At 36.5% G+C, this 23,479-nt stretch overlaps 1 protein-coding gene and 1 pseudogene across 5 annotated transcripts; both read left to right on the forward strand.

Moving 5' to 3' along the window:
• The first annotated feature begins 660 nt into the window (after positions 1-660).
• Positions 661-6,881, forward strand: LOC145623777 (tyrosine--tRNA ligase, chloroplastic/mitochondrial pseudogene; annotated as a pseudogene). 3 transcript variants are annotated; one of them, XR_014110233.1, is made up of 3 exons: positions 661-794; positions 4,192-5,849; positions 6,438-6,881. The product of XR_014110233.1 is annotated as a tyrosine--tRNA ligase, chloroplastic/mitochondrial pseudogene, transcript variant X1 (transcript). The 3 variants fall into 3 exon arrangements; XR_014110234.1 differs by having other exon boundaries at positions 6,447-6,881; XR_014110235.1 differs by lacking the exon at positions 6,438-6,881 and having other exon boundaries at positions 670-794; positions 4,274-6,051.
• A 1,957-nt stretch (positions 6,882-8,838) lies between these two features.
• On the forward strand, positions 8,839-18,447 carry LOC145623778 (ethylene receptor-like). Of its 2 annotated transcripts, none has more exons than XM_081676644.1 (7): positions 8,839-9,065; positions 9,836-10,786; positions 12,389-12,757; positions 12,962-13,228; positions 13,319-13,446; positions 14,014-14,211; positions 17,476-18,447. In XM_081676644.1, the coding sequence occupies exons 2-7, from the start codon at positions 9,881-9,883 to the stop codon at positions 17,831-17,833; spliced, it is 2,226 nt and encodes a 741-aa protein (XP_081532770.1). In that variant the 5' UTR covers positions 8,839-9,065; positions 9,836-9,880; the 3' UTR covers positions 17,834-18,447. The 2 variants fall into 2 exon arrangements, with proteins under 2 accessions (XP_081532770.1, XP_081532771.1); XM_081676645.1 differs by having other exon boundaries at positions 8,839-9,061.
• Positions 18,448-23,479: the final 5,032 nt, after the last annotated feature.

The raw sequence follows: 23,479 nt of genomic DNA on the forward strand, positions 1-23,479 counted from the left end.
GAGAAAGGGTTTTCGAGGGTTGTGGGATGGTATTGGTTTTCGAGGGTTTTCGTGACAGTAAAAGGGAGGCTGGTGGTTCGGGGGGAGGCGGAGAGGGGGCGTCGACGCTATGGGAGTCGATCTGGGTGGTCGGCGTCGTGGGGCAGGGGACTTTGGCGGCAATGACGGTGGGAGTGGGTGGCGGGGAGGGTGGCTGGGGCAGGTTGGTGGTTTTTTTTTTTTTTTTAATTATTCAATTTTTTCCTAAAAATAAATTAAACTTTTTATTTTTTCGACCAATCACTGGCCGACACGTGTCTGGTAACTTGTTATAACAAATTACATGACCGGTGGGGACCATTAGGAGCGGATAAGGTATAAAGGTGGGATTATTTTAAAAAAAGGCAAAGGTGAGATTATTTTTCGGACGACAAGGTAAGATTATTTTTCGGAGCCCAAATGTGGTATTATTCCCATCAATTTCTTCTGTTTATAAATGAGGAAGTAGAAATTACTCTAAAATATACGAGTACTCTGTATATAATAAGACGAATTCAACAAAATCTCATACAATTATATTATCTCTTGTAAATTAAGATTATTTTATGGTCAAACATTTTTAAATTAAGATTATTTTATGGTCAAACATTTTTAAGTTTGATTCATATTTTTGCAAGGAGGCAAATGGAAAAAAAACAAGAGGGACAAAGGTTAGTAGTTCAATGGATAAATATTGTCCAAAAAATATGAACGTTCTCCTCCTCTCTCTCAGTTTTCCATTGTAGCGCACTCCACGTTCTCAAGTAGCTTCTGAGGTAAGTTCTTGTTCCCTTTTGTAATCTGAATATCAATTTCACAATCTAGGGTTTATCTTTCATCTAATTTAATTACATTGTCAGTTTAGTAAATTTATGTTCGAATTCTTGAGCTGTTGGCTCTAATTAGTAAGGTTATGAGCGATTATGTTGATAGAGTAGAAAAATTATGAGCCTAATTTGATAATTGAATCAAATATGCCTTTTCTTTCTGAAAATTATGTGATTTTATAATTGAATTAAATTTGATTGCTTATGTTCCAAAACCCTGAATGTTAGGATTGAACTATGAAATTAGACCTTTCTTCCTTGTACTCTTGTGTTCTCTTTTGTTGTTTTTTCATATCTTAGTTACAGTATTATAATGGAAGTTGAAATATTGGATTCAATCCATTAAAATTTCAATTGGAATTTAACACTCATAAAGTAAATTGGAATTTAACACTCATATAGTCATAATTAATGTCCAAATTTTAAGCACAAAACTATTTTTGATCTGATAATGTTTTATCATAATGGGCATGATCTATTCCATGGAGTTTATAAATCCAAGCTATATCACGGGGTTTTAATTTAATATTCTATATGTAACTGTATAAAAGTTTTGGTTTTTAAATGAAACCTGAAGATGATTAAGTTGTTATAATTTATTTTATTTTGTAATATTTATGAACATGTATTATTGTGGAGTTTTTAATTGGGTACCTATGGAATATCTAAACCCACTTATGTATTCAACTAGATATGTTGAGTTTAGCTGTACTTAAAAGCTTTGAAATTGAGATCAACTGGTGCTCCCTGGCATAGCAATGAATTTTTATCCTCTCAAGTTCAAATCTTTGTTCAATTTGATGCGTAACGTCACTGAACCTCAAAGATGATTCCAAGGATGCCGTACTTTTTTTAGAGCTGAACCTCAAAGATGATTCCAAGGATGCCGCACTTTTTTTAGAGCTTTGAAATAATAATAATGTTGCTTGATGGTTTTTAAGGTAGTTAGGATTTTCATTCTGAGTACTAAATTGTCTAACTTAGGCACCGAAAGTCCCCATTGAATTGTAGTCCAACTAGTGAAATGGGTTTTGTAGCCCTGCATTTAAGAATTCTTGCTTTGATTGTGTTAAATGTTTAAGGCAGTACAATAACTTTTTTGGGTTATCTTTCGCCAAATTACTTCGTACCTGGATTTAGCTGGTAAAAAGTGACGTGAGATGGTATTCATGGTAGAGGTTTTTTCTATTCCTTGAAGTATTAGTATTAGGATTGCAATTGTATGTTGGAGGCTGTTGTCTTAATACTCATGGAATAATAATTGACATTGTCTAGTGTTATTTGCTAAGTCAATTTTTATAGATTTTTTTTAATAAGCTTCTACAAGTTTGAATTTCATGAAACTATTCAGAACTTGCAGATTACTTATATTTTGTCTGTGTTTGGTTCAATGAAAAACATGTTGAACTGAATGTAAACTGGAAATTCCTTTCCTTTGTTTATTTCTTTGATTGAAAAGCTAAATATAAAAAGGAAAAGTGGAAATGGAGGGAAGAGAGGAACAAGAAAAATTAGTAATACAAGGGAAAATGATTATTCCTTCTTTGCTAGAAGCATATAATTTCACCTATTGGGAAATTTCACCCCTGTACATTCCAAACAAAGAATAATGGGAAAATCCTTTCCTATAAATTGATTTCCTCTATAACAAGAACAACTTTTGTTTTATATTTTGTGGTTCAGTGAGTAGTCTGAGTACCCAACACCCAATAAGAGCTAGTTTATTCCTACATAGTTCAGCACCAATTTTGTTATAACTTTGGGACTTCCCCTGCTTCACTAGTGTATGTTTTACATCTAAGGGTCTTATTGTTTAAAATTAAATTTGCTATGGGAAGGAAGAAGAGAGGTGTGACAGAATGGGATAGAGGAGGGCTTAGAAAAAGGAAAAGGCGGGGAAGGGGGGAGGTTGGGGGGGGGGGGGGGTTGGGTACTTGGTTGTATCATACTCCATCATGTGGTTGCAAGCCGCTCAATGGGATTTTGTAGTAAAAAAAGGAGTGTTTCAATTGTGAGGGATAATAGTGTTGGGTCCCTTGGGAGGAGGGTGGCGAATTTTGCGAAGGAATAGGTGAATTTTCAAAACAAAGTTTACACACTTATTCCCTTTTTAATGAATCAATTTAGAATGCATTCTTCTGCTTTGCTGTGTGTTTAAGGGAAAATGTAATCAGTAATTCTAAAAGTCTTATGTGAAATGTATCATGAGAAAGGGTGTTTTTTAAAAGTTGGGAAAAGCTGAAGTTGGGGGTTTCTAGCTTTCAGATATTGAATTATAGTCTTCAAACATATTGGGGTTGGGTACTTGGTTGTATCATACTCCATCATGTGGTTGCAAGCCGCTCAATGGGATTTTGTAGTAAAAAAAGGAGTATTTCAATTGTGAGGGATAATAGTGTTGGGTCCCTTGGGAGGAGGGTGGCGAATTTTGCGAAGGAATAGGTGAATTTTCAAAACAAAGTTTACACACTTATTCCCTTTTTAATGAATCAATTTAGAATGCATTCTTCTGCTTTGCTGTGTGTTTAAGGGAAAATGTAATCAGTAATTCTAAAAGTCTTATGTGAAATGTATCATGAGAAAGGGTGTTTTTTAAAAGTTGGGAAAAGCTGAAGTTGGGGGTTTCTAGCTTTCAGATATTGAATTATAGTCTTCAAACATATTGGGGTTGGGTACTTGGTTGTATCATACTCCATCATGTGGTTGCAAGCCGCTCAATGGGATTTTGTAGTAAAAAAAGGAGTGTTTCAATTGTGAGGGATAATAGTGTTGGGTCCCTTGGGAGGAGGGTGGCGAATTTTGCGAAGGAATAGGTGAATTTTCAAAACAAAGTTTACACACTTATTCCCTTTTTAATGAATCAATTTAGAATGCATTCTTCTGCTTTGCTGTGTGTTTAAGGGAAAATGTAATCAGTAATTCTAAAAGTCTTATGTGAAATGTATCATGAGAAAGGGTGTTTTTTAAAAGTTGGGAAAAGCTGAAGTTGGGGGTTTCTAGCTTTCAGATATTGAATTATAGTCTTCAAACATCTTAAGTTTGCTTGAGTTGATTGGAGTTGGAATTGCTTAAGTTAGACTGTCAGGGTATATGTGGTGATGTTGTTCGTTATTGCCCATATATTTAAAGAGATCCTTGAATCAAAAGCATAAACTTTTGGTTTCTCTCAGACCCCCCCCCCCCCCCCCCACCCACCCACCCCACTTTTTTCATTCCATTCTTTTACTGTGTTTTTTTGTTCAGCTAAAATTTTTCTTGTATTATTTGATAAATAAAAAGCACCAGGGGCGCCAGCTTCTTCCAAAATACTGTACTGAACTTAATTTAATCTTTTGTCTTGCTTCAGGGTACCAAAGTTTTAATTGTTATCGTCCTTTGAAAGTTGCTTTACTCTATATTTGGACTCTGACTTTTTACAACAATCACAGTGCTGATTGTCTTCTGCTCTCCGTATAATCTCTAAGAATTCATCCATGACTGCAATTGTAACAGTACCAATTGCTACAAGATCCTTACTCTCCTACCGTCATTGCTTCTCTCTCTTCCCACTGTGCCCCACTTATGGAATCTCAACTTTTGCCCCCAATTCCTCATTCTCTCTTCTCAAAGGCCGCCCTGTCCAAACCCTAGCATCCCGATCTCCTGAACTCACTGCCATCACCCCTAAGGACTGGCAACTAAGCCGAAATGTGGTTGATATTCTTGAGCAAAGAGGCCTTATTGAATCAATCACTAGTGAAAATCTCCGCTCTGCTTGTTCCTTGAAGGATGATCATCCGCCGTTGAAGGTCTACTGTGGCTTCGACCCAACAGCGGAGAGTCTGCATTTAGGGAATTTAATTGGCATAATTGTCCTCTCTTGGTTCCAGAGATGTGGCCACAAACCAGTTGCTGTACTTGGTGGTGCCACTGGCCGTGTTGGGGACCCGTCAGGAAAGTCCACTGAAAGGCCAGATTTGGATGATGTAACTCTAGAAAAGAATATTAGAGGTATTAAATCTATTTTGAATATGATTTTGAGTAAATTTGGTGATGATAAATTTGTGATTTTGAATAATTTTGATTGGTGGAAGGATGTTAGTTTCCTTGATTTTCTGAAAAATGTGGGGAGGTATGCTAGAGTTGGTGTTATGATGTCTAAAGAGAGTGTTAAAAAGAGACTAGAATCGGAACAAGGGATGAGCTTTACTGAATTTAGTTACCAGTTATTGCAGGGGTATGATTTTCTTCATCTTTACAAGAATGAGGGAATCTCTGTCCAAATTGGTGGTAGTGATCAATGGGGGAATATAACCGCAGGGACCGAGTTGATTAGGAAGATTATGGCTGTAGAAGGAGCATATGGGCTTACATTTCCTCTTCTTTTGAAGAGCGATGGGTCAAAATTTGGGAAATCGGAGGAAGGGGCTATTTGGTTATCTCCTGCATTGTTGTCCCCTTACAAGTTTTATCAATATTTCTTCACGGTTCCTGATTCTGATGTGGTTAGATTTTTGAGAATATTGACTTTCCTTGAAATAGAGGAGATAGAAGAAATTGAGAATGAGATGAGGAGACCAGGATATGTGCCAAATTCAGCTCAGAGAAGGCTTGCGGAAGAACTAACACGATTTGTCCATGGGGAAGAAGGTTTGAAAGAGGCTATTAAGGCAACTGAGGCTTTGAGGCCTGGTGCTGAGACTAAATTGGACTGGAAGACAATTGAAGGGATTGCTGAGGACGTGCCCTCCTGTTCATTAGCTTACAATGAAATCTTAAATCTTTCTATTGTTGATCTCTCGGTTTTGTCAGGGTTGCTTGAAAGTAAGTCTGCTGTTCGTCGTATGATGAAGCAAGGGGGGCTTTATTTAAATAACAGCCGAGTTGATAGTGAGAGTAAGAGGATTGAGGCTGATGATATTGTGGATGGTAAAGTTCTCTTGCTATCTGCTGGGAAGAAAAACAAGATGGTTGTGAGGGTGTCTTGATTGCTTCTATTTCAGGGAATTCTAATTTCAGTTACAGGTATACGTTCATCTTGTTTTATTATTTTGTTGAGGAACCTGGAGGACGGTTGTGGAATACATAGGCATCCATTCATATCACCAAGTTGAGATAATGATGAGCATTTTTTCATGTGATTGCTATTTTGCACCCTATGTTTATCCTTTCTGTCAGTTCTTTTTGCACTTGTGTTTAATTTATACGACTATACGAGTATGTGTAAGATGGCCAATTAATGTTTGTCAATTGTCATATACGAAGTAATAAGGATTCAGTACTCTTAGAGTAAGAACCATAGAAGTAAGAAGTGCAAGAATAATTTTCTGAAAAAAATCAGATTGGAGTGCCACCAAAGTGGTGAAATGTATTTCTGATGTAAAAATCTTATGTAGCGTATCATGACTCGCAATCATGAAATTATATTTTAAAAAGCTAATCTTAAATTTCTGCACGAGAACTACATATGAGTACTATGGATTTTTGATGGAAGTTCCTAAATAATACTAATACATTAGAACTCACTAGTCTCAGTTTGCCTGTTTATGTAAGTGGTATAAAACCAGCTCAAGTCCTTGCTTTGCAATGTCTGTAACAAGGGAAACTTTTTAGATTTACCAGGGATCTGCACGTCAGGCAAACTCAAGACTGAAACCGACAGAATATGGTGATCACTCTGATCAGTCTCCCCTGAATTCACAGGAACTGCGGTTGAGAGATGAGTTACAGGCAATAGACAATTGGCAAGGAGTGCGTTACCTGTTGACAGTACGTAGTTCTCCCAATAGTAATTGGGTGGCGGAATGTTGTCGACTAGTGCTAAATTGATGTCGAATAGCTCTTCATCCTCCTGAATTTCCCATTCTAATGTACCATTCTCACCATGTGAAATGTGTTTAGATTTAGAATCCATTTTGGCTTTTAGAGGAGTAGCTGATACTTGTTCAGGTATTTAAAAGAATGTGTAAAGAGAAGGGGAAGTGGGTAAGTAGACCTGTTTCAACCAATCTCATAGGAGCAAATATAATGTTAGTTGAGTTCTTGAGGTTTGTTTTAGGGCTGCCTAATTTGTCCTAATTTCAAACACCATATTAATTAGGAAAAATTGCTAAAAATAATACAACCTTTGTCCCATTCTGTTTTAATAATACAACCTTTTGATTATTTTGTAATAATACAACCTTAAGGGGGTGTTGATTTTAAACAAGATAAAATCAAATTTTCGGTGAGTTTGGAGGTGGGAGAAGGGGAGGGGATATTCCATCCTTCCTCATCCCCACCACCAAAAACTCATCCGTTCCCTTTCTTACCCTCAAAGTCCGCCGAAAAATTGATTTTATCTGGTTTAAAATGAATACCCCATAAAGGTTGTATTATTACAAAGTAATCAAAAGGTTGTATTATTAAAAAAGAATGGGCCAAAAGTTGTATTATTTTTCTTATTAATTATCAGTTTAATATTGATTTTCAGCAGTTACGCCAAATTCAATCTAACATTTTTTTTGCTTACATTAGTATGATTATATTAATTCGAAGTATATACTTTCTCTGGATCTCTTTAGTTGACATATTTCTTTAGTCACGTTTGTCAATGCTCAAATTCAATCACTAATATCTTTAATTTCCGATTAGCAAAAATTATAAGAAGTTTATATTTAAAAAATATATATCATGACGATTCTAACAAGATCTCACATCACTATATTTTTCATTACATATAAATCACAAAATACAGTCAAAGAAAAGTGTGTAAATAATGTTAATGTCAAAACGTATCAATTAATAAAAAAAAAAAAAACAGAGGTAGTATAACATTAAACAAGAGGCTAAAACAAACATGAAGCCGCTAACGCCACCGCCAACACCATTCTAGCCCATGTTACACATCAACTATTTTATTGACTACACAAAGATCATTCAAGAGTCGAGACTGCCTCAAACATCACCAAATCTGCTATTCAGCCCCATAATTGGTTAACTACTCTGCAGCATGTTTGAGTGTTTGACTATCCACTAACAGTTGGAATTGTTTCGTCCTTAATGAACAATCATAAGACACATAGCTTTACCTTTCTTAATGATACAAAATAAGGAGAGGAGGGGATAGTAACATCTTAATACCAATCATAAGACACATAGCTTTACCTTTCTTAATGATACAAAATAAGGAGAGAGGAGGGGATAGTAACATCCTAATACCGGACTATCAAATTTATCTGTAATTCATTTAATTTTAACTTATCTGATCTGTATCTAAATTTATCAAAGCTTATTAGACCTATTAGCGATAAATAGAACTTACTTGTCCAAAAATAAAAGCGATAAATAGAACTTAGATAGCCCTTACCAACACTTTTAATAATTAAAATAAGATTTTTACATCACAATAATCCAAAATAGCATATTCATATAGATCTTGAACAAATGTCTATCATAATTCGAAATTTCTACCTTTCAAACCCTAATATGGGCCGATGGTAACAAAACACATCAACATTAAGACATATATTGTCACGGATGACATATGCAATAGAAGAACATATTTGTAGACTACAAACTACATCCTACAAGTGCAAATCGTTTTTTTATAAATAAAATCTAATTGTTCTATTCATGTTCCAATGTGACTCCGCCACTGATTGAAAGTATTTTTCTTTTCTCTTGATCAAACTTAGCTTGATTTTATTGTATGTATTTTAGGTTTATTCAATCAAAATCTCACAAAATGGGTAAGAGAAATCAAAACTCTGGATACACTATTTGACACTTTAAATTGAAAAAAAAAATACTAAACCAATTTTTTTTTAATTAAAAACTTAAGTACAACAATAATACTACTATATGTTCTTTCAAAAAAAATAAAATAATAATAATACTACTACTATATGTACAGTAGAGTAACTCTAACCTGATAATTGGAGCACCTGCTAAAACAGTACATATTCTGTCTGTGACCTAAATCTTCTCAAGTAGCTCTAGTCTTCTAGATATGTGGCCCCCACATTCCCTCTTTTAAACCAAGTTCAATGGACAGTGACAAATGTCACCATCACAGCTGCGTTATTTTATCTCAGTTCCACCGCTTTTTGTAATAAAAAGCAAAAACCAAAAAAAAAAATTAACAAAAATTGTCTTCCTTTCTTGTGAAAAATGTATACTTCGGGGGTCTAACTACTCTCTAACTTTCTCTCTCATGATCGTGTTTCCCTCTTCAATTTTTTGAAGATTAATTTTTGGTGGGTAAGTTGACTGTCTTTAATTTTTACTTAATTTATTTCTTCATCTGATCTTTTCAATTTTTATTTTTTAAAGATGTGATTTTGATTGTTTTGTGTGATTTTTGAGTAGGGTTTTTGTAATTATCTGGAATTGATTGTTGGGTTTTCGATTTTTTTAAGTTTTGGTGGAGAATTGATTGAGATTTTGATTGGGTATGGAGTATTTATTACTCCATCGATTTGGAATTAGTTGTCCATGTGATGGTGTAATTTGAACTAGTAACGTAGAAATTTTCAATTGTTTGTCGCCGTGATAGTGTAATTTGAACTATTGTTGTGAAAATTTTGGATTAATTAATGCCGTAATAAATATAATTTATTAAATTAAATTCCAATGGAGAGATGGAGTAGTAGCTTTATGTGGGGTTGATGATAATTGCTAGTAGTTTGGATTAATTGAGTGAATTTGTAATTTATGAAAATGTGCTTGAATGGTGCAACAGGTTGATTAAGCTTTAGCTACTCTTGAAAGTATAAGTGCTAATTTTACTTATCTTTATACTGGGTTGTAAGTGATTCTGAAATTAATCCATTGTTTGAATCGGGGGTACTGTCTGTTGGGTTTTGTTAAGCTCAAATTGAGTTTTGTAGTAATCATAGGATGACATGATTCCATGATGTTTATGTATTACTGATTTGGGTGTGTGTGTGTCTATGGGTCGCCGAGCTAAGTTTCTTTTGAACATTTTTGGATGGAAGTTGATTGTTTGATGTATTTGTGTATTTTGACAGGCATTAGGAAGCAGTAGTTGATTGAATTGGTGTTGTTTGTTCTAGATGGAGTCGTGCAATTGTATTGAACCACAATGGCCTCCTGATGATTTGTTGATGAAGTATCAGTATATATCAGATTTTTTCATAGCCCTTGCATATTTTTCGATCCCATTGGAGCTGATTTACTTTGTTAAGAAATCTGCTGTTTTCCCTTATAGATGGGTGCTTGTCCAGTTTGGTGCTTTTATAGTGCTCTGTGGCGCAACACATCTAATTAACTTATGGACTTTTAGAATACATACCAAAACAGTTGAAGTAGTTATGACCACTGCAAAGGTTCTAACTGCTGTTGTCTCGTGTGCAACTGCACTGATGCTTGTGCATATTATTCCGGATTTATTAAGTGTAAAAACTAGGGAATTGTTTTTAAAAAATAAGGCTGCAGAACTTGATAGAGAGATGGGCCTCATCCGTACCCAAGAAGAAACAGGCAGGCATGTTAGGATGCTAACTCATGAGATTAGAAGTACTCTTGACCGACATACAATTCTTAAAACTACTCTTGTGGAACTAGGTAGGACTTTGGCTCTTGAAGAGTGTGCTTTGTGGATGCCAACACGTACTGGATTGGAGCTTCAGTTAGCTTATACACTCCGCCAACAAAATCCTGTTGGATTTACTGTGCCCATTCAGCTTCCTGTAATCAATCAAGTATTTAGCACCAATCGTGCAGTGAAAATATCACCAAACTGTCCTGTGGCTAGAATCCGGCCTGTCTCAGGGAAGTACATGCCTGGAGAGGTGGTTGCTGTGCGAGTTCCCCTTCTGCATCTATCTAACTTCCAAATTAATGATTGGCCAGAGCTATCAACAAAACGGTATGCGTTGATGGTTTTGATGCTTCCTTCAGACAGTGCTAGGCAATGGCATGTTCATGAATTGGAGCTTGTTGAAGTTGTTGCAGATCAGGTACGTTTGCGTCTAGCTATTTTATCATGTTGGATCCTCATACATGCTATATGTTAAGTTTTACTGCTGTGTTTTCTAGTTGAACTGATGTATGATGCCTGTCAAGCTTATGTAACTAGCACATGATAACAAATTATTGATAAATATATCCTTGTTAGTGAAGCCACATAGGCAATAGCCTATAAGATATAGTTTGTGTAGGCAAATATCATTCATTAACTATCACTTTTGAGATGTACTTTCTAAAAAACCCTGTATTTGTTATCCCAATACAGGTTTTTTAGAAAATTAACTCAATTTTTGTAATTGTCTCTAAAAGTGGACAACACATAGATACTTTACCCTTTTGGAATCACATTGTCCCAACCTTGTATAATTTAGGAGCATCAAATTTTAGTTACAACTGTATAATATTGAATAGTTGCGGAATGTTTTAGTAGACACTGTTGACTGCTGTATTGATAACACCTTGAGAGGTTGAAGGTTTGTATTGCTGATGAATATTGATGATTTTGTTAAGTGAGCTCAAACTAGAGTCAACCTGGATAGGCAATCGTATGAAATAGATGGAGTATGTCTAGTCCACGAATGTAAGTTCTAGATTTTAAGGACACACTGGTTGGGCATTCTTATTTCATTTTCATATGCCATTGTATTCAGAGCTAAAAAATCATTTTATGACTGAAATCGCTTGTGCTAACATGGTCTGTATTGATTCAAATTTTAGAGAGTTGATTCAGTCAGTATCCACTACAAGCAACTTAGGTTTCAGTCAAGTATTGACTTAGTAGTTAGTAGTATTTAGGCAATTTCTCAACTATAAACTTTGAGTCTTTGACGTCTATTTTCCATCCTTTTTTTGTCTTTATATGTTGTATTCTTTATTTTCCAACATATTATTGAGTAATTGTTGTTGTTGTTGTTTTTTTTCTTCTTTTTTTATCTTTTTTTTTCCCCGTTAATTGTGCAAAATTGGAGCTAATATGATACCTGTCAAAAAATAGAAGTTTGAAAATAGAAAATGGCAAGACAGTTTTAAAAAGTTGTATTAGTTTGAGACTATGAGTGAACTTCAAGGTTGATATCAGAATTAGCAGTCATCATTGTTGTTCATGATGGATTTGGTTCATTTTCTTGTTCAGCTAAATTAGCTCTTGAATTTGACTATTTGAAATTAGGGTTCAATTGAGTTTCAGATATTCCAATAAAAAACAAAATTTGAGCACCAAAAAAAAAAAAAAAAAAAAAAAAAGAATTGAATTTCAGGCAGAGCTATTGGTTGGGTTACATATCAACATTTCTAGTTTAGGAGAACTTATTTTGACCTCTCACATATCAATTTTAAATTACTTCTATGTTTAAAAAAGCTTTGTGTAAACTTTTGTTTTGATGTCATCTTCCTCATTTAACAGCTGCAATTTAATAGTGATAGGCTGATAGCATAAGACTCAAATGGTTTCTCTTTAATATGCGCTTTTCTTCGTGTACTGATTGTGGTTGAATGTTACACTTTTTTCATTGACAAAGCAATATTTAGTTAATTATTTTTTCTATTTTTGTGGACGTTTATCATTCATGTATTCCATTTTCTGTATGATATAGGTAGCAGTTGCTCTGTCCCATGCGGCAATTTTGGAAGAATCAATGAGAGCTCAACAGCAACTTTTGGAGCAGAATGTTGCACTTGACTTGGCTCGCAGAGAAGCGGAGACTGCCATCCGCGCTCGAAATGACTTTTTAGCTGTGATGAATCATGAAATGCGGACTCCTATGCATGCAATAATAGCTCTTTCCTCCTTGTTGCAAGAAACTGAGCTTATTGCTGAGCAACGATTGATGGTTGAAGCAATTTTAAAAAGCAGTAATCTTCTTGCAACCCTAATAAATGATGTTTTGGACCTTTCGAGGCTTGAAGATGGAAGTCTGAAGCTTGATAATGGAGTATTCAATCTCCATTCTATGTTTAGAGAGGTAAAAATGACAGTTTATCCGTTCATTTGCTGTTTTACTGTTGTAGTGCATTTATTCCATTGTGCATAAAATATTTTCATTTCACTTTCATAATTTTGCATTGATCATGCTATATTTTTGTCAGAATCAAATTATGTGGTGATATTGTGGTTCTTTACATGATAATGGCTTTCAGTCTTCTAAGGTGCATGACTATTGATGCAGGTTCTTAATTTAATCAAGCCCATAGCATCTGTCAAAAAATTGTTGATAACAACTACTATGGCTCCGGATGTTCCAGAGTTTGCTATTGGCGATGAAAAACGTCTAATGCAAGTTCTGTTGAATGTTATTGGTAATGCTGTGAAGTTTACAAAAGAAGGTAGTGTCTCAGTTACTGCTCTAGTTGCAAAAGCAGAATGTTTAAGAGATGCTCGGACTCCTGATTTCATCCCAGTGGCCACAGATGATCACTTCTATTTGCGAGTGCAGGTTGATTTCATTATTTAACGAAAAAAAAAATCTAAATCCTTTTTTTTACAACCTTTATTTATTCGACTCTACTGACTTCATCAAGTTTAGGTGAAGGATTCAGGACCTGGAATCAATCCGCAAGATATTCCAAAGCTCTTCACAAAATTTGCTCAACCTCAAACACCTGCAAATCGAAATTCTGGTGGTAGTGGACTGGGCCTCGCCATTTGCAAGCGGTAACTTGGCTTATTTGTTGAAGTGGCTATGTCATTAAGCAATCTTATACGGAGTAAAAACATACAAGCTTTTTTTTAATAATGTTCTTAACGTTTCTTGTTTGCACAAGAATATAGGCTAATGAGAGAGAAAATATAAAGATGTTGGTGGCTGTAAAAAAAAAAGGTGGATAAAGACATAAAGTAAGAGAGATAGTGTAAAAAGGTGGGTGGGTGTAAGACATAGGTGGATAAGGTTGAAGAGAGTGAGTGGAAAGGTGTAAATACTGTTAGGTAAGAGAGGTAAGTTAGTAAAAGGGGTTTGCCAAAAATGGCATAAAGTAGATATGTAAAGAATATTATGAAACGGACAAAATTAAATGTGTTAAGAGCATTATGAAATAGAGGATGTAATAAATCATTAGACATTGATGCCAAATTATTTGCAATCACACAATTTCCTAGTTTCTCACGATACTGTTTCTAACAAAGCCTTGGGCTGTATTATATCAACTGTGGCTAATCTGTTTGATATATATTACGTTACTCTAGACTGATGTGTTATGTATTGGATAATTTTTAAATTAGGTTTGTAAGTCTCATGGAAGGCAGCATCTGGATCGAAAGTGAAGGTCTTGGCAAGGGTTGCACAGCGGTTTTTGTAGTTAAACTTGGAAGTCCTGATCGATCAAATGGAGCCGTGGTCCCTTTTGCACCTAATCCACTGGCAAATCATATTCAATCAAGCTTTAGTGGCCTAAAAGTTCTCATTATGGATGAGAATGGGTAAGTTGTAGATACTCCCTATTTTTCTGTTGTTTTGTGAGGGTTGAGCCGTTGGGGTTGGAGAATGAGGGTACTTACATGGCACTTCCAAATTAGTTAAAGATTGAGCCTTCTATGGTTTTATGCTTAAAGCACTGTCGGGGAATGAAATATGCCTATCTATAACTATGGAAGTATATTCGTTAAATAATAGTAGAAAGCAACAAACAGTTGACACACAAGATCTACCGGGATCATCCTCAATGTGAGATATAAGCCTAGATGATGACAAGCAAGCTTAATACCCTATGATAGAGTGAATGTTGGAGAATTGAATCCCTCAATTACTCTCTTTACCAATGAGGCCACGCTTGGATTGGGAATAATGAATCAAAGGGGTAATAAAAGTCAAACTAGGAAAACCTTAATTGATTAGAGGTGGTGTTGTATGAAATAAGTGTTTGCAAATGAACTCGAGTAGTAGTGACATGAGGAAAACAGAGAAATGGAGGAATCTTTATCCTCATAATGAGGGTAATACTTACCCACCCTCCCCTTTTAAAACTATTACCCCCAAAATGAGGGTTATAGTTCCCCTTTCTTCACATCTTACCATACCATCACTACTTACAATCACACCATCATTATCTCCTCCTTCCCAATATTCACTTTCATTGTGTTCAGTAGCCTTTTATTAACACAGCTATCAATTGTGTGTATGTTTGTTTGCCCCGCATGTGCATACACCTCCTTTTCCCTGTCAAAATCTCATCTCACTACTAGAAAACAGCTAAATAACGACGGAAATTTTCCGTCGGAAAACTTGTTTCCGACGGAATTCCGTCGGAACTAGTTGTCGGAAAACTATTTGTAGGAAAATGGGCTTTTTCCGACGGAATTTCCGTCGGAAACACTATTCCGACGGAATTCAGTCCGCCGGAAAATATTTTCAGGCCCGAAAAAGTCCGTCGCAAGTTTCCGACGGACTGAGTTCTGTCGGTATGTTGCGACGGAAATTCCGTCAGAAAATTATTTTAAAAAAACAAAAAAAAAACGCCTCGCTCCACCCCACCACCACCCCACATCACCAGCAACCACCCTGCACCACCAAACGGCCAGACCCCACTGCACACCCTTTTCCCACCTTCAAACATCACCACCAACACCCACAGCAACCGTTTTCCCACCTTCAAACACCACCACCGACACCCACACCAGCCACCAATCCACCTTCAAACACCGCCACCGACACCCACCCTAGCCCCTTCCCACCTTCAAACACCACCACTCCAAAAATAAACCCCAAAAAACACAAAATTTAGCAAAAAAATAACCGAAAATAACCCATAATCGAAAATCAACCCAAAAATACGAAAATTGAGACAATAAAATCGAAAAACACCACACAAATAAATCAAAACCAATAGATCTACAAATTTAGCAAGAATTTCATAAAGAAAATTAAAAAAAAAAACGATAATTAAACCACAAAAATTAAAGGAAATATATAATTATACAATCATCTAATAAGATATATAAATTAACATTACAATTTCATAAAAAATTAACTAGATCTATGCGCATGCACGTGGTCGTCGTTCTTGTTTTGGTCGCCGTTGTTGGTTTGGTCGCCGGTGTTGTTGTAGTCGCCGGTGTTGTTGTTGTTTGGTGTTTACGGTGTTGTTATTGTAGTCGCCGTTTTGTTGCTTGCTTGGTGTTTTATGGTGTTGTTGTTGTAGTCGCCGTTTTGTTGTTGGTGGTGTTAGGGGGTGAAAGAGGAGAGGAAAGGAGGAAAGAGAAGGGGCGGATGGAGAGAGAAGGGGCGGACGGAGGTGATGAGGAGAGAGAAAGAGAAGAAAGGAAAGGAGGAGGGTTAAGGAGAGAGAAAGAAGAGGAAAGAGAAGTGAGGGAAAAAAAAGTGGCGGCTAGATAGAAGAAGTTTAGGGTTAGGTGGTAAATAAATATTTTTATTTATTTTTTTTTTTAGTATATGTTCCGACGGAAATTTCTGTCGGAAATTTCCGACGGAATATTTTTCCGTCGGAAATGATCTTTTCTGACGGAATATTCCGTCGGAATGTCCAATTATTCCGACGGATTTATGTCGAGTTTTCCGACGGATTTTCAGGTCCGTCGGAACTGGTCCGTCGTTATTTGACCTGATTCTTGTAGTGTCTCTTTTAAAACTTTCACTTTAATATTTGGGTAATTGCTGACTTTACTAATGCTGTATGTAGTAAACATATTAACAGAAAAAAATGTTACTATGTTCTCGGGGTGGGAATTACAAAACATTGGCAGCTGTTTGTTTAATACCAAAAGGAGAATTTTGATTTGAGAAATTATGAGGTTGCCTTGTATGTCAGGAGTCGTCTTTTAAAAATGTCTACAAGTCTTTAGGTTTTAGGATTTTTGTGTGATGGGAAAGTATAAACTCTTATGAATGAATGAACCTCTCTTTTATACATTAAGAAGTTTAGCTGATGCTTATTGTTATTATTTCTCAGGTTATCATAGGCTAGCATGTGCATAAATTAGCTTTTATTCTGCTGTTGTGAGCTGTCTGGATATCAAGCTTCAAATGCATAAATTTCATTCACTAATTAACTAGGTCAATAGCATTTTACCATTTTAATAAGACTTTTACAGAAGGATGTTGCTATGTGAATACAGTAAGCATCATAGATCGCTGCTCATCATGTTGTACTTTTTCTGACAACTGAAGTGATTTTTGAGGCGAGGGATATAGAATCATGCTTCTCTTTAGCTGACACATGTAGACAAACGGAGGAATTAAAAGCAAAAAATGCGCTTCAATTGTTGAATAGACTTATCACTGGTTCTGCAAGTACCCTTTGCTCATATTTAGTGTTATAATGGGACGTACTTTTGTGCATTATATGGGACATACTATTGTGCAAATTTCTCTTTACTGATCCCTATATCACTTGGTGTGCATGTCCACTTTGCTCATATTTAGATTTATAAGGCGACATACCTTTTTGCAAATATCTTTTTACTGATCTTTACATTACTGGAGAGCATTATTTTTCAAGTAGTCTGATTCTGAAAGGAACCATTTCTGGCTTATAATCTTGCTTGCTTCAGTTTATAACAGCAGATTATTTTGTATTGGATTTCTGGCTGTCTTTAGTTTTGCATCTAAGTGTCATGATGTGCGCTCTCATAGAAACTGTTCTATGCTTGGTGCCGGATTAGACTAGTAAATGCTACTAATTACCAATTGATTACTCTCTAATGCATACGTCGGGTAATTATCTACAGGGTTAGTAGAACAGTTACAAAAGGGCTCCTGATGCACCTTGGATGTGATGTTACAACTGTAGCGTCGAGTGAGGAATGTCTGTTAGCTGTGTCCCGAGAATACAGGGTGATATTCCTTGATTTGTCTATGCCTGGATTTGATGGGTTTGATGTCGCTGCTCAAATTAGAAAAAGGTTCTCAAAGCGTCATGAGAGACCGTTAATTGTGGCACTCACTGTGAGCACGGACAGGTTGATCAGAGAAAATTGTGTCAGGGTGGGTATGGATGGTTGCATATTGAAACCTATATCCGTTGATAAAATGAGAAGTGTTCTATCTGAGCTCGTTGAAAGACGGACTGTGTTTGAGCCGCTGTAGTGTGTTGTAGAAGACCTGAATCAATGTTGTAAGGGACGGGAGAAACATTGATGATACTTGGCATGATTAGATGTGATGCCAAATTTCTCCTCCTGTTTGTATCATTTTACGATTTTTTCTTTGTAATCAATCAGGTGCCTGGAGGTGTCGGTAATGGTGTCAATGTCAATGCTGACAAGCAGTTCCAGGTGTTCTTTCGATGTACATACCATAGTGTCGAGAATAGTACAGAACTACAGAAGAGGCAGTTATCAAGCAATGCTAAACTGACATAGTACTTGCAAAGTTTCTACTAAAAGATTGCCCCAAAGAGCTGAAATTGGCGATGCCTTTTTTTTTTTAATTAGTTCTTTTTAGGAGTATTTATTTTGGACAAAGGTGCTGCTTGTTGGTAATTGCAGTGTAATAGTTACTTGAATATATTGTTGTGTGCAGAAATTTCAACCTAGAGTCAAGATTATAACTAAGCTGAATGGCTCTGAGCTTTTGACTCGGTTAAAGCTTGGCTCTTGAGCAGATTCACCCAGCCAAGCCAAGCTGAATTGGGAAGCTTAGGCCTCGTTGTATGGCCTTTTTTCTCTCTAGATTTTCTCTTTTACAATTATTTTTGAAAATGATTCTAATTTTTGACAATAAATAAAAAAATTCTTTCAAATAATAATAAGGAATAATAATGATGATATCCTTTAGTACATTGAAAGTTATTAGTGCCATAATTTTTGTGGCCCATGCTCATGTATTCGATCAAGAGTCAATTTTGACGGAAAAGTAACAATTAAAGTTGATTAAAGACCTGAAATAAATTAATAAACTAATAGATTGGAACTTGACCATCAAAAAGCTAAACTAGAACATGACATGTCTTGAAGTAACTTATAATTGATGTTGATTTGATCCCACTTGACTCAATTCAACCTAAGATAACTTATACAGTGTATTTACTATTTTCAAGGGAAAATACAATTGTAAAAATAGTTTTCCTTTATTTGGTTTAATACAAGAAAAATCATATAGGAAGGGAAAAATATGATTGGAAGGAAGAAGACGGATGAGAGGGTAAGGGATTGTAAAGAGTAGAGATGAAAATGTGGCATACCTTCGTTTTAAAATGAAATTTTTTTTATTAACCAAACAACTAAAATGTATTCTGTCAAAACAAACGGAAACAAAGCTGAGTTGTTTCTTAAGCTACTATAATACATGAAGAATGACTTTATAATATACTAGGTATACACACACACATACACACATTTAGGGGGCATTTGGTTCGCAAACTGTATGGGGTTGAAATCAAGAATGAAACCAAAGTGGTATGGGTTTAATTTGGAACTTGATTATTTATACCATATGTTTGGTATGCAATTTTTTTTTTCTTTTATTTAATACCTAAAAGTATGGGAGTGAGCCAAACTCACCCCCCAAGGTTTCTAAACCCCATACCTTGGGGGTTTGAGGTATGGGTTTGAAACTCTTAAAATCATAAAACAAACATAAGGTATGGGTTTAAACCAATCTAAACCCATACCTTATACCTTAATTATGTGAACCAAACGCCTTAGTGTTTACTAGTAAAATTAAGCTCCATACTTGAAAGTTTTTTTTTACGGAATTTTCACCAAATGCCCATGAGTTATTTTTTTATTCACCATATATCTAGAAAATTTTCAAATTCACCATATGCTCACGAGTTTTACAAAAATGTCACCAAATAACCTTAATGATATACGGTGGTTAATTCCGCTAGTCATTATGGCTAATTATGTCACGTGACAGCACTTGATTGATTATTTTTTTTAATTATATCATTAATTATAAAAAAATTAAGAAAAAAGCTTTTAAAATTTTTTTTAAAGAAAAAAAAAACATCCACCACTCCTAACCCCACTAGCCAGCCAACATCAGCGGCACCGGCCAGCCCCTTTCCCCGCTAGCGAACTCTCCCTAACATCCTCACCCCTCCCCGAGACTCCTAAACATAAAGCTTTCTCTTTCCTTTAGCACAACCCCTAACCCTCCCCGCTCTAGTGCCAGAATCAACGAACCCCAGCAGCCTTGCTCCCTCCCCCGCCGACGCTGACCACCGCTCGCAGCCACCCCAAAATCACTTTCCCTCCCTCGAAAACCACTCACGAAAACCCCAAAATCGAAAAGTTGAAATCCTAAAAGTTAAAATCTAGGGTTTCAATTTTGGGTTTTTTTATTTTATTTTTTTTATTTTAAGGTTTCGGTGAGATGGTTTAGGGGATGGAGATGGAAAGGGAAGCTAAGGGTCGGTTTGGGTTCGCCGGCGCGGGAATGAGAGTGTGGACGCCGGTGGTGGGGAGGGGGTTTTCGAGGGAGAAAGGAAGGTGTTATTGGGATTGGGGAATGGGTGGTTTAGGGGAAGCAAAGGGGGATCGGCAAGTGGGGTGTCGGGTTCGGGCTAGCGCCGAAAAGACGTGACTGACTGCGGGGACAAGGAGGTTGTAACATCCCGACCACAAACAAATTAGGGAGGGGCCTACTGTCACAAAATGCGCATCGAGGGCCAACAACTACTCCCAGCTAAGCACGCTTAACTGTGGATTATTTTAGCATATGAGCTCCCTAAAAGAAAGATGCATCTTGTTGATATGAGTAGTATATCAAATCCTTTAAAACAATCATGAGGGGTATTATAGTGGTGGCAGAGCTAAGCTGGGCTGTGGTGGGTGTTTTTTTTTATTATTATTATTTATTTATTTATAATTATAAAATAATCATATTAAAATTAAATTAATATAAATGTTAGGCAATCACAAGTTTCCACATGACAAATTTACCCCTTAATGACTAACGAAGTTAACGTTCGTTAGTCATTTGGACATTTGGTGACATTTTTGTGAAACTCAAGTGTATATGGTGCATTTGAAAATTTTCATGGGTATATGGTGAAAAAAAAAATAACTCAAGGGCATTTGGTGAAAAATTTGTTTGTTTGTTTTTTTAAATTCGTAAATAGAAAGGCCCTATATTCAATTCTTTCGCCTGCAAAGAGCATAGAGTCATAGACCAAGTTTCTCCCTATTTAAACATTATGATAGAAATTTTATGCTTTAATTAATAAGGGAAATTCTCAGTGGTAACATCCAATTTATTTTTTTTCTCTTTGGTAAAGGGCTTAAAAAGATTTTATCAACAGTAATCAACAATTAATTAAACTAAGCTAATGGTGACATGAGTTAAGTCATTGATTAATATATTAACCATGGTTTAGCTATTTAAATCAAAATTGAACCTGAAATGACAGAACTACCCTTATTTATTTCCCCCCAACCAAATGTGTCTAATCTGACTTTAAGAATCAAGGGCTTCCCTTTAAACTTCCATCACCATTTCCACGAAATTAGTTCTTCATATTCCACCAAAAATTGCGAATAAGTGTTGCTGAATTTCGGTGTTTTTGCGCGAAAATTGTTACATTGGCTATCAAAAATCAAAGCTTTCCGGAGAATTGGACGTTATTTACGTTGAATCGAGCAAGATCTGTGAGTTTTTTCGTGCTCTAGCCTCATATTTATGCTCTATTTTTTTTTTGAGTTTTTTTTTGTATTTTGTCGCACCGTAGCGCTGTGTTTGTGTGGATTTTTATGTGAATGTTGGTTTGTTTGTGTAATTGTTGCAGAATGGATGATAAAATTGTATTGCAATTACAGTATAGGGGTAAAGATGTTACCATTGTAGTTGATGATACTGATAAGGCAAATATGATTGACCTAATTGTTGAATATTGGGAAAAGGCAAAAGAATTGAATTTAGAAACACCCAAGAACCCCACTTTTAGATATGAAGATGAAGCATGTTGAATTAAAGAGTGATGCAGATTTAATGAAAATGTTTGCTAATTTACCTGAGAAGAAGGAGATATATATTTGGATTGGGGATGGTTTAAAGGACACTGAGGTGGTGGCAGCTGCTAGGTCTTTGATGTTAGGCAAAGAACAAGCTGGTGTAACTGAGAGTCTTGTCCCTGAGAGTAGTAACAAACAGAAACTCACACCTAGGAAGAATAAAGGTCCACTTGTTGAAGCTGAGGTTGTTAGTCAGGAAGAATTTGAGACACATCTTAAGACTATTAGTAGGGATACAGCCCCAAGTAATGGCCCTGAAATTGAGTTCTTTTTACCCCCACACACAGACATAGATGCAACTTGGTCAGATGTCATTGCGGATCAAGAGTTGACTGGGAGAGGGAGAGGGAGAGGTAGGGGGAGGTCAAGAGGTAGAGGGAGGGGAACTGGAAGAGGTAGAGGGAGAGGGAGAGGGAGAGGGAGAGGTGTGGTTGAGGGAGGGGAACAGGGACAGGGAGAGGTTGGAGAGCATGCTGATAATGTAGGGATGCCAAGAAGGAGAGGGAGGGGAACTGGAAGAGGGAGGGGAACTGGAAGAGGTAGAGGGAGAGGGAATGCTTTAGAAAACTGATTTAGAATTCCCCCAACCCCATGGCAGCCTGAGGAGCCTATTTCTGTACAAATGCCTACCTCTGAGCTTGAATCTGACCACCAAGCTCAATTTAGCAACCAACAAACTCAACCTCAACCATCAACCCAGTCTGTTGTACCTCCTATGGTAAATGTTGGGGAGCATGGAGTTGGGCAGACATCAAATTCATCAAAATCTGACATGGGGTCAGTCTTCTTTAGGAGGCAAAGAGTGCCTAGGACTACAGCAAAGAGGAAAGGCATTGTAATCAGTTCCAGTACAAGTGGAGGTGACAGTGACCAACATATTCAATTTGGGGTAGGCGGTAGGGCCTTAAGTGTGTCAGTTGGATTAAATAGGAGTGATAGCTTGTCTGTACATGATGAGCAGGATGCTGATGAAGCTAATGAGCAAGAAGATAGGGCCTATGAGGCATATGACAGTGATGATGATACAGTTGAGAGTGTGGACACAGAAGAGCAATTATCTGAAGATGAATATGGTCCGAAGATTGAAGATTCATGGGATCCTTTTGAGGAACATATCTTTGAGTGTGACAAAGATGAGGACAACTACTTAGCAAAGCTGTACAATAATGAAGAAGTCTTCAAAGATGAAGGTTTTGGGAGAATTGTTCTGAAAGAGTGGCAACTCTTCACTGACAAACAGCATCTAAGAGATGTTGTTAGAGACTACTGCATTCAATGTGGTTTTGCAGTTATTGTGGATTATGCCAGCAACACTAGGTACTCTGTGAGGTGCTCAGATGCTCATTGTGAATGGAGATTGCATGGATCAGTTCTGCCTGATGGTATTACTTGGGCAATCAAGCTAATTCAGAACTCTGAACACACATGTCAAGGATTAGGATCCAGGAACAGCATGGTGAATGTGAAGTGGGCAAAAAGGGTTCTTCTTGATGATATTAGGGCACACAATGACATTCCTGCTAAGTCATTGAATCACTTGTTATGGAAAAGGTATGGGGTGGAAATGGCACTATCTACCTTGTATAGGGTAAGAACTAAGGCTTTGAATGAAATTCATGGGGGTCATGATGAGTCATACACCCTGTTGCCTAGGTACTGTGATGTACTTAAAAGCTTGAACCCAGACTCAATAGCTCACCCTGTTTGGAATCCTCCAAATCACCCAGAGAGCCCTTTAGCATTTAGTAGTATCTTTATTTGCTTCAAAGCTGCTCTA

This window comes from Chenopodium album, chromosome 3 (genome assembly GCF_948465745.1).
Source record: "Chenopodium album chromosome 3, dcCheAlbu1.1, whole genome shotgun sequence".
Taxonomy (NCBI): domain Eukaryota; kingdom Viridiplantae; phylum Streptophyta; class Magnoliopsida; order Caryophyllales; family Amaranthaceae; genus Chenopodium; species Chenopodium album.